We start from the raw sequence: 11,362 nt of genomic DNA, 5'->3' as shown, positions 1-11,362 counted from the left end.
ACGAAGTTGCAATACAGCAACCAAAAAATACCAGCACTTCTCAAATCGATATCAAGTAGTGCCGGAGCAACATATCGATAGATTCCCTGTTTTTTTTTGCGAATTGCAAAATACACCGCATTTCTCTAAATTATTTATGCGCCCAAAATAAAACAAAACATGTTTATTTTATATTTAATTTAAGAAACTACTAATTAATTCACTGCGGCCCAAGGTCAAACATTGATGCTGTTTTGCGAAAATACTAGAAAAAAACGTAAAGAGATTAAAAAACGTAAGTTTAACTAGCGGAAAAGGCCGAGTTGGCAACACTGTTTGCGAATTACTGTGGATTGTTTTTCGACGAGGACGACGGACGAGTCGTGAGTGCGTCGCGAAGTGTGTGTAGGGGTAAAGAAGAAGCAGCAAACGCAAAGAAAAAAGAAGAAAACGTCAAAGGCAGAAGGAAAGAACAGCAATAAAAAAAAGCGGCGACAAAACGGTCAGTTTAGCCATAAAGAGGGAACGCGGCATTTTTGACGGCGTTGTTTTTTTTTTTTTAGTAATTCTTTGCGCGCAGCAGCTGAACGCAGGCAAATATTTATTTGCAACAACACGACACGCTTTGACCAAATGTGGTAAAAATAGCAGAGAAGCACAAAAAGCAGCCGCCGTCGACGTCGTCGTCGTGTTGTTTTTGCCTCGCCGACGCCGACTCAAAAAAAAAAAAACCCACACAGCAGCAGTAAAAAAAAATATAGTATAAAAAAATAACCAAAAGTGGAGCGAATCATTTCGGTTAGCAAAAAGTTAGCACACAACGTGCAGCGAACGAAACACGCGTGAGGAGCGAAAAAGAATAACACAAAAAAAGCAAAAAAAAAAAAGTGCAAGTGCAAAGCCGCCAAACACGCACAGACACACACACACACGCATAGCTCCTACACAAATACACACACAAACAGAGCAGCGAAACAATGTCACGACGTCGCCCTCCGCCCTTAGCCCCCCTTAATCGGACTCCGGAAACGGTGCTGTAAGTGCTGCATTTTTGTTGGTGTTTTGTTCTTTTTGCCTTTTTTTTTTTGCAGGGTTATGACACTATGACACTTGTTTTGCCTGCGCCAGAGCAGAGCAGCAATAGCGTGCGACTATTTTCACACACCGCACACACACACACTGTTAATTTGCCCTGTTTATGCGAACATTGAGTTAACCCCTAAAGCAGCGAGCGTTATCAGTTATCTCACTCCACTGATAAACAGTTGCGAGCTGTTCGATTTGATTTGATTGAATTTGATGCGCTTCATTGCGTTTTGATTGATAATCAAGTTTGTGTCAGCATCATTATTATCATCACCATCTTCATCATCAACATCATCATCGAGAGCTGTATCAAGTTTCATAGAAATCAAAGAAGTAAATGTGTGCTTGTTGTCTCGCTCGCACCACAGTCATTTGTCTATTTAAGAACAGAGAAAGAAAGAGTGTAACAAGTGTCTAGCAACTGTAACGATTATGTTTTTTTTTTTTCTTTTGGTTTTATGTTTAATAAGGTAGCAGCTCTTTAAATAACAAATTTGTATTTCACTATTTGTGGTTTAATGAGTTGTACTGTAAATTAACTGTTTATTTTTCTTTCATTTTTTTTATTACCTAAAATTTTTTTTACTGGATTTTTTAAATTGAAAAGTATTTTTACGTACAATTTTTCTGAAATTAAAAATTTATCTTATTTTTAATTTCATAAAAATGTATCCCAAATTAATTTTAATTCAAATACACAAATAATGAAATATGTAATTATAAAATTCCAATTTGGGCGTTAAGTTTAAGTTTTGATTCCTTAACTCGTAAAACCAAAAAAAAAAAATACTTATTTATTATGAAGCGAAAGTTCATATTATTTTATTTTAGGATGTGTTGCAGATTTAATTTTGTTCTTTGAATTTTAAGAGTAACTTATTTTTGTACAATTTTTAAATTATCTTTTCAAAAACTGTTTTATTTTTTTTTAATTGAAGACAAGCTAAATTGCGAGATAGTTGTAGAACTTTAATTTTAGTTTAAAAGCTTCATTACAATTTTATTTTGAACTTTTAAATTAATCACAAAAAAATAAAATTGTTTTTTATTCTCTTTTTTTTTTAGTGTGCCACCACGTAATCTAGACTCGAGGGCAACCATACAGATTGGGGAGCAAACATTTGACATCGATGCCGACAGTTTGGAGAAGATTTGCGATTTGGGACGCGGCGCCTATGGCATCGTGGAGAAGATGCGACACCGGCAAACCGGGACAGTTCTTGCCGTTAAACGCATACCGATGACCGTGAATTATCGGGAACAGCAGCGACTCATCATGGATCTGGACATATCGATGCGGTCCAGCGATTGCCCCTATACGGTGCATTTCTATGGCGCCATGTATCGCGAGGGCGATGTCTGGATCTGCATGGAGGTGATGAACACCAGTCTGGACAAATTCTATCCCAAAGTGTTCAAAAATAAGCAAACCATGGAGGAGACGGTGCTCGGCAAGGTTAGTCCCAAAGCATTTTGGATTTTCAATATAATAACTATGCAATTCCAATTCTATGTAGATTGCGATGAGCGTGGTCAGCGCTTTGCATTATCTGCATGCCCAGCTGCGGGTGATTCATCGTGATGTAAAGCCCTCCAATATATTGATAAATCGCAGTGGCCAGGTCAAGATTTGTGACTTTGGCATCTCAGGTGAGCGGTAATCTAAACTTAAGCGTTGAATTCCAAGTATCAGGCATCTTTTATTTATTATCTTCCATTTCAAGTTCGCTCAAGCAAACCTAGGTTGCATTAATAGCAGATCAAAATAATCCAATTTAAAATAAAGTAAATGAACAATAAAACAACACTAAAATCAAACCAATAGGTTAGCTTTTTAAGCAGAATACAAGAAAGAAACTAAGAAATTGCTGCAAAAACCAATTTTTAACGTCTTTGTAAGGTTAGGAACAGATGAAAATGAAACAAGCTAACAAAATTTAAAGTTAAACAATGAATAATACTTAAATTAAAACATAATTGAAGCTTTCTAAGCAGATGATAAAAAAACAATAAGAAATAAACTAAGAAATTCATGTTAAAGCAAATCTTTGACCCCTTTGTGAGGTTAGGAACAGATGGAAATGAAACAAATAAAGAGAATTAAAAGTTAAACATTGAATAATATTAAAATTAAAACAATATTGTAGCTTTCTCAGCAGATGATAAAAAAAACAACTAAAAATAAACTAAGAAATTCATGTGAAAGCAAATCTTTGACCCCTTTGTGAGGTTAGGCACAGATGGGAATGAAACAAATAAATAAAATTGAAAGTTAAACAATGAATAATATTAAAATTAAAACAATATTGTAGCTTTCTAAGCAGATGATAAAACACAAACAACAAAGAAACTAAGGATTTGATGCATAAACGTATCTTTAACGTCTTTGTAAGGTTAGGAACAGATGAAAATGAAACAAGCTAACAAAATTAAAAGTTAAACAATGAATAATACTTAAATTAAAACATAATTGAAGCTTTCTAAGCAGATGATAAAAAAAACAATAAGAAATAAACTAAGAAATTCATGTTAAAGAAAATCTTTGACCCCTTTGTGAGGTTAGGAACAGATGGAAATGAAACAAATAAAGAGAATTAAAAGTTAAACATTGAATAATACTTAAATTAAAACAATATTGTAACTTTCTCAGCAGATGATAAAAAAAAACAACAAGAAATAAACTAAGAAATTCATGTGAAAGCAAATCTTTGACGCCTTTATGAGGTTAGGAACAGATGGGAATGAAACAAATAAAGAAAGTTAAACAATGAATAATATTAAAATTAAAACAATGAATAATGATAAAAAACAACAAGAAATTCACGTTAAAGCAAATCTTTGAGCCCTTTGTGAGGTTAGGAACAGATGGGAATGAAACAAATAAGCAAAATGAAACGATTTTTTTATTTACGTATCTTTAATGTCTTTGTAAGGTTAGGAACAGATGGGAATGAAACAAATAAAGAAAATTGAAAGTTAAACAATGAATAATTCTAAATATAAAAGCTTTCTAAGCAGATGATAAAAAAACAACAAGAAATAAACTAAGAAATTCATGTTAAAGCAAATCTTTGACCTCTTTGTGAGGTTAGGAACAGATGGGAATGAAACAAATAAGCAAAATAAAACGATTTTTTTATTTACGTATCTTTAACATCTTTGTAAGGTTAGGAACAGATGGAAATGAAACAAGCTGACAAAATTGAAAGTTAAACAATGAATAATACTAAATATAAAACAATATTGTAGCTTTCTAAGCAGATGATAAAAAAACAAACAACAAGAAATAAACTAAGAAATTCATGTGAAAGCAAATCTTTGACCTCTTTGTGAGGTTAGGAACAGATGGGAATGAAACAAATAAGCAAAATAAAACGATTTTTTTATTTACGTATCTTTAACATCTTTGTAAGGTTAGGAACAGATGGAAATGAAACAAGCTAACAAAATTGAAAGTTAAACAATGAATAATACTAAATATAAAACAATATTGTAGCTTTCTAAGCAGATGATAAAAAAAAACAACAAGAAATAAACTAAGAAATTCATGTTAAAGCAAATCTTTGACCCCTTTGTGAGGTTAGGAACAGATGGGAATGAAACAAATAAGCAAAATGAAACGATTTTTGTTATTTTCATGCAGGTTACCTCGTCGATTCGGTGGCCAAGACCATAGATGCCGGCTGCAAGCCGTATATGGCACCGGAACGCATCGATCCGCAAGGAAATCCAGCACAGTACGATATACGCTCCGATGTGTGGTCGCTGGGCATTAGTATGATTGAAATGGCGACCGGTCAGTATCCTTACAACAAATGGCGAACGCCCTTCGAACAGTTGCGTCAGGTGAGAGAGAAAGTTTAAAAGGAAATCGATCAATCATTCAATGTGTTCTCATTTAGGTTGTTGAGGATGATCCACCACGTTTGACAGCTGGTTCGTTTTCACCAGAGTTCGAGAGCTTTATCGCCACATGCTTGCAAAAGGAGTATACGGCGCGACCCAACTACGAGCAGTTGCTGCAGCACAGCTTTATCGTCGAGCATTTACAGCGCAACACGGACATCTCGGAGTTTGTCGCCAGGATATTGGATCTGCCAGATGAGCAGTCACCGCAGTAGACCTAGTCCTGGATGGTGGGTGGATGGTGGGGTGGTTGTGAATTATGTATATCGCCCCCCACCCAAAACAAACGAAACAAAACAAAAAGGAAAAAGAAAAAAATGTAAATTGCCGCCGTCTTCTACATGCATTTGTTGTATGTCTTGTCTGTCTGTCTCTGTCTCTGTCTGTGTCAGTGTGAGTGTGTGTGTGTGTGTGTCAGTAACTGTAGCTGTATGTGTAGAAATGTATCTCGCAAGTATGAACGAATCAATCGCTAGCTTAGGAATTAAGAAATGCAATTGAAACACATACAACGATATACAGCATACTCTATATATACTAAATACTTTAATTACGTGCCGTAAAAAAAAAACAAACAAACATACAACCAACAATTTTCGCCCATGGCAGCGCTCAAAGGAAAAAGAAAAAACAAATGAATACCAAACTGTGCCTGTCAAACTGTAGCACGCTTGAAATGAAATTGAAATGAAGCAAAGTTAGTTTGCTGATAATGAGAATCGTGAGCATCGAAATTAAAGTCTCCACCATCCCCAAAATAGCCAAGCAAAAAAAAAAAAAAGAAAATGTAAATTGTTTAACAAAATAGTTAATTAATGTTTAAAACCTTAAAAACGCGCATACAACAATTGTGTAATATTTTATTGATTTATTTTGTTTTTTTTTTTTTTTTGTTTTTCTTAATTAACTTATACCTTAAACACAAACAAGAAACGAGAGATGAAAGATGAAAGAAAACCACAACTCACTGTAATATGAAGCAAAGCAAAGCGAAGCGGATGGAAAACTAAGAACTTAAGTATATTAATAGTTTATAATGATGATGATGAAAATGTAAAACTGATGAAGAAACAGCAAATTGTGTGCATTGGGTTTCCCCCCGCGAATTCAATTCGATTATTATATTCAAAACAAATACAAGAAAAGAAAATGAAAAAGAAAACAAATGAAATGAAATGCTTTATTAATAATATACACATAAAACATGCATGCAAGCATACATACATACATACATACCTATATGCATTACTTAGTACAATATGTACAAAAACACAGCATGAAACTAAAATCAAAACAAACAATGTGAAGATATAACAAAAAAAAAATGCAACAATATGTCCAGCAAAATGTTTGTGGGCACGTGGAATTGAGACACGGTTGTCAATTACATATACTATACAAACATAATATGTCATTTAATTATGTGTTAAGCAATATGATTGAACAGAATAAATTGCAAAAAAAAAAAATAAGAGGAGAGAATGATGTTACGCAAACTTGAAAATTCGTTATATTTTTTCTTTGAAAATATGGGAAACAACATTGCTGCGATATCGATATTTGCAATTGCAGGCGATACAGTATCGACACTGCAAGTACTGTTGCCATATCGATATTTGCAGTTGCAGGCGATACAGTATCGACACTGCAAGTACTGTTGCCATATCGATATTTGCAATTGCAGGCGATACAGTATCGACACTGCAAGTACTGTTTGCCATATCGATATTTGCAATTGCAAGCGAAAAACTATCGACATGCAAGCACAGCCGATATTTTGCAATTATCGTTAAATTGACCGGCTGTTGATAATCTCTAATCTCTTCCCCCCTGTTTATCTGGCACAAATAAGCAGCTGCGCTGCACTCATAAAACAAGGCTTTATCACGACGTTAACGATAAGCAGCGAGTACCACATACAATCGTCAACTGGCTGCGAAAGTGAAAAGAACAGAAAAATTATGTGCGCTGCACGCAGTTTATTATTGCTATCTTCATCGCGGCTGCACGGCAGCAATTATTTGGAGCACGCCCGTGGCCAACTGGAGGAGTTATTTCGTGCGTAGGTGAAAATAAAATAAACTCTGAATATATTATTTTCATTTGATAACACTGCATTTATAGTAAAAATGTAAAGACTGTGCTCTTTGTGCCGTACGCTTTGCCCGATCACGACAAGTACACGCAGCTAGTGCGCGATGCACTGCAGCCCTGGGGCTACAACGTCGAAGGGCTGCACACTAAGCCCAATCACAGTTTGGCATTGACTGAAGCCCAAGCCATCTTTGTGGGCGGCGGCAACACATTTGTGTTGCTCAGCAAACTCTACGAACTCCAGCTGGTCGATCTCATCCGTCAGCTCGTCCTCGAGCGCGGTCTCACCTATGTGGGCAGCAGTGCCGGCACCAATGTGGCCACCCGTTCCATACACACCACCAACGACATGCCCGTCGCCCAGCCGCCCACCTTTGAGGCCCTCGGCCTGGTGCCGTTCAACATCAATCCGCACTATCTGGACCCGGAATTGAATAGTCAGCACAAGGGTGAGACCAGGGACGAGCGTCTTTCCGAATTTGTCGCCTATCACAAGCGACCGGTGCTGGGACTAAGGGAGGGCACCAGTCTCAGTGTCCAGGGCGATCAGGCCAAGTTGTTGGGCTGCCGCAATGCGAAGCTCTTTAAAGCGTAAGTTGGATTCTATATAAGATTGTATGCGGACAGACAGACGAACAAAAACTAACTTTTACTGTACTAAATGATCCTTCATTTGATTTTTAATATCTAGAATTGATTGTAGAATTACTTTCTAGATTTTTATACGTATATCCGGATTTAAAAGAAATTTTAATATCTAACAAAAATTAACTTTTACTGTACTAAATTATCCTTCATTTGATTTTTAATATTTAAAATTGATTGTAGAACAACTTTCTAGATTTTTATACGTTGATCCGGATTTAAAAGAAATATAATTAATATCTATTTCTAATATACCTAAAGAAATTTTCGTATTATAAACTTTAGTTCTTAGACAGACAAACATTTCTATATCCCCCTCGATTAAGATAATCAACCATTTACTTACTTGCAAAATTCTGTGCTTATCTCTTCTTTTGTGATATGAGATCTACGATTACTATCCATACTGTTATACTTCTATACTTGAATGCATAATTCAAACTGTTCAAACATGATTTATCCAAAATTCATACTGTTATATTGTTATACTTGAATCCATAACTAACCCAAATTCCAAACAGTGATATAAGATCTACGGTTAATATTCATAGTGCTATACTGTCTATACTTGAAACCATAATCCACACTGTTATACATGCATGATACCTGAATCTAAAATTCCCAAATTCTCCAAATTCCATACTGTTATATTTGTATCTTCTTCTGCAGCGATGGCACCACTGTGGAGTACGAACCTGAGGCGGATCTCAGCTTTTTGCTTAAATCCTAAACGCGACGATCTTAGAAAACATTTACATACATTTATTTGCGCAAAAAATAATAATAATGATAATAGTAAACATTTGTTGCACATACTATATATATATGTATATGTATATATTCTGTAATAACAATTATAGTCAGCGTGGTCTGGATCGATCTTATGAACTTATGTACATCGTATATATAGGATAAAGGCACATTAAGACTATGAAATTGTCAAATAATATATGTATATAAAAAAAAAAAACTAAATGTGTATATACAATTGCTATAACAAATGTAATGTATTATCATAATAATTATAGTAATAATAATAATAATAAATATACAATAAAAAATGTGTATGCAAAATAATTGTAGTTTATAGATAGAATAGATCAGATTTGCAAAAAGGAAACTGGCAGGCAACTAACTTATTCGATGTCTAAGGCTGAAGTGCGTTTTCGTATAACAGTTGGCAAATTAGTCTGATAGTGGGCGTATAACAGTTTCCATAAACAGACAGATAAGCTTGATTTACAATTACCTCAATTGAATGGGTAGCGATAGCGATAACATTTAATTGATAAAGAGCAGCGCGTATAACAGTTGCGTGCTGTAGCTGGGTAGCTGGGAGAGGCAAGATTTCTGGCCCACTTTTGTTGATTGTGTTTGGCTAAGGTGGCATTCGACATTCGACGTTGCAGTTACATTACAGCCACTTTTGTATGACTTAAACGATAAATGTATAACATACATATAGTATAACACTTAGCTATATACATATGTAGGTATGTATGTGTATTGTATACTATGTTATATTAATAGGAATTCTTGCTGTGCCCTGGCAAGTTACAATTACAATTATAACATAAATAAATTATTTACATTTGCTAAATTGGTTGAGAGTGACGATACATCGATAGATTGATTGATTGATTGTTGGCCCCTGAATATTGGCTAATGGCGTTGTTGTGTACATGTGCTTAATATGACTGTGCTACTGTGCTACTGTTCTACAACTGTTATACACCCCACCCGCTTCCCCCATTTCAAATAGCTTACGTTCAACATTTAGTACAAATATAATTTATGCGATTACGATTAAACTTAAGCAAGCATTTTGTTTGGCAGCTACACGTTCTCCTCCGCTTCCGCCTCCTCATCTTCCCTCCTCCTCCTCTGTCCTAAAAATATAACAATTCTTGTCTACCATTTTGAGCATTAAAAGTTTCACTTTAAAGCAAAGGCATGCACACGCATCGAAACGACTGCGAGATACCCTGTAGCCCAAAGGAAGAGCGTGAATTTGAGAGTCGTTATCAATATTTGATGTAAAAAAGAACTAATCAAATAAAATACATTAAAATACTATTATATAATAATATTTGTAAAATAAATTATTACTATATTGAAATTGAAATAGTCTATAAAAGGGTCGCTTACTGTCTAAACTCACGCTCTTTTCTTTACAGCTTACAGGTCACCCACAAAAATTGCCTAGAACTTAACACACACACATACAATCTCCTAACACACTCACACACTTACAATCTCCTAACACACTCACACACATACACTTGGAAATATAAGTTTATAAAGGAACTGAATGATATTGGTTTTGTGTATAACAGTTGTTTTCTCATTTCTCTCTTCTGTCTACTAATTATTTTTGCAAAATACTTTTGTCCTCGTAGCGTATGATGGCATCGCCAATCTGTTTGCGCGACGCCAAATGGATGCACTGCTCCCGCCCACATCGACTGGGCAGCGGCATCGGCAGCTCGCCGCCTCGTGCCAAATGCTGTCGCACATCGAGACCGAAGCGCAGATGTGGCTCCACGGCTCGCAGTATGTGCACTGTGTGCTGGGCGGCCACAAACATGTCGAGTATACTCTCCACTCCGGCCGGACGCTGCGGCGACTGCAGCAGCTGCTCAATGTCCAGATCTGTGTGCATGATGGGCAGACCCAGCGGCGCCATCAGTTTGCGTGCTGTCGACGAAAGAAGAGGAGAACATTAAGACTGAGTCTGCTCGACTGTTGAGTTACTTGTTAGGGATTTGAAATGTGAATAAAGTTAATGTGAATAAAGTTGAAGTGTAAGAAAGTTTAAGACTGAGTCTGCTCGACTGTTGAGTTACTTGTTAGGGATTTGAAACTGTCAAAAATCTGAGCTAAGACTGCTTGATTCTTAGTTACTTTTTAAACTCTAAGTGAACAAAGCCCAATCTAAATTGAAGCTCATAAAACTGCAACCAATTGTTTACTATTTAGCAAAAGTCGAATCTGAGTCTGCTCGACTTTGAGTTACTTGTTAGGGATTTGAAACTGGCAAAAATCTGAGCTAAGTCTGCTTGATTCTTAATGTGAATAAAGTTGCAGTGTAAGAAAGTTTAAAACTAAGTCTGCTCGACTGTTGAGTTACTTATTAGGCATTTGAAACTGACAAAAATCTGAGCTAAGTCTGCTTGATTCTTAATGTAAATAAAGTTGAAGTGTAAGAAAGTTGAAGACTGAGTCTGCTCGACTGTTGAGTTACTTGTTAGGCATTTGAAACTGACAAAAATCTGAGCTAAGTCTGCTTGATTCTTAGTTACTTTTTAAACTCTAAGTGAACAAAGCCCAATCTAAATTGAAGCTCATAAAACTGCAACCAATCTGAGTCGAATCTAAGTCTGCTCGACTTTGAGTTACTTGTCAAAGTATAAAGTCAATCATTTATATATCCCCTCGACTTGTTAAGCATATGGAACTGATAAAACTTCAATCTCTATCTAATATGTCCCAAACTGAAACTGGATATGAATAAGGCTCTACCTTAATTTCAGCTCATAAAACTGAGTTTGCTCAACTTTGAGTTACTTGTTAAAGTATATATAACTGCATGTGAACAAAGCTCCATCTTAATTGAAGCTCATAAAACTGCATTCATCACAGTTCAAATATT

At 35.6% G+C, this 11,362-nt stretch overlaps 3 protein-coding genes across 5 annotated transcripts in view; 2 read left to right on the top strand and 1 right to left on the bottom strand.

The window, feature by feature from the left end:
* The first annotated feature begins 324 nt into the window (after positions 1-324).
* Positions 325-6,467, top strand: LOC117565312 (dual specificity mitogen-activated protein kinase kinase 6). 3 transcript variants are annotated; one of them, XM_034244389.2, is made up of 6 exons: positions 325-481; positions 543-1,015; positions 2,131-2,521; positions 2,583-2,715; positions 4,709-4,911; positions 4,968-6,467. In XM_034244389.2, the coding sequence occupies exons 2-6, from the start codon at positions 957-959 to the stop codon at positions 5,184-5,186; spliced, it is 1,005 nt and encodes a 334-aa protein (XP_034100280.1). In that variant the 5' UTR covers positions 325-481; positions 543-956; the 3' UTR covers positions 5,187-6,467. The 3 variants fall into 3 exon arrangements, 2 of the variants coding, with proteins under 2 accessions (XP_034100280.1, XP_034100362.1); XR_004571872.2 differs by having other exon boundaries at positions 330-1,015; positions 4,968-5,290; positions 5,902-6,467; XM_034244471.2 differs by having other exon boundaries at positions 330-1,015.
* Positions 6,468-6,783: 316 nt separating this feature from the next.
* Positions 6,784-8,521, top strand: LOC117565477 (probable alpha-aspartyl dipeptidase). The gene is made up of 3 exons (XM_034244625.2): positions 6,784-7,033; positions 7,096-7,656; positions 8,380-8,521. The coding sequence occupies exons 1-3, from the start codon at positions 6,933-6,935 to the stop codon at positions 8,438-8,440; spliced, it is 723 nt and encodes a 240-aa protein (XP_034100516.1). The 5' UTR covers positions 6,784-6,932; the 3' UTR covers positions 8,441-8,521.
* A 234-nt stretch (positions 8,522-8,755) lies between these two features.
* LOC117565223 (chondroitin sulfate glucuronyltransferase) overlaps positions 8,756-11,362 on the bottom strand; it is a 30,819-nt gene continuing 28,212 nt past the window's right edge. Inside the window, exon 6 of the mRNA XM_034244269.2 lies at positions 8,756-10,407. Coding sequence (XP_034100160.1) covers positions 10,079-10,407 — 329 coding nt within the window. The 3' untranslated portion in view covers positions 8,756-10,078. The remainder of the gene's footprint in view (positions 10,408-11,362) is intronic.

Source organism: Drosophila albomicans, chromosome X, assembly GCF_009650485.2.
Source record: "Drosophila albomicans strain 15112-1751.03 chromosome X, ASM965048v2, whole genome shotgun sequence".
NCBI classification, from domain to species: Eukaryota; Metazoa; Arthropoda; class Insecta; order Diptera; family Drosophilidae; genus Drosophila; species Drosophila albomicans.
Note: the sequence above shows the minus strand (reverse complement) of the source record. Positions and strands in the feature narration are given on the sequence as shown.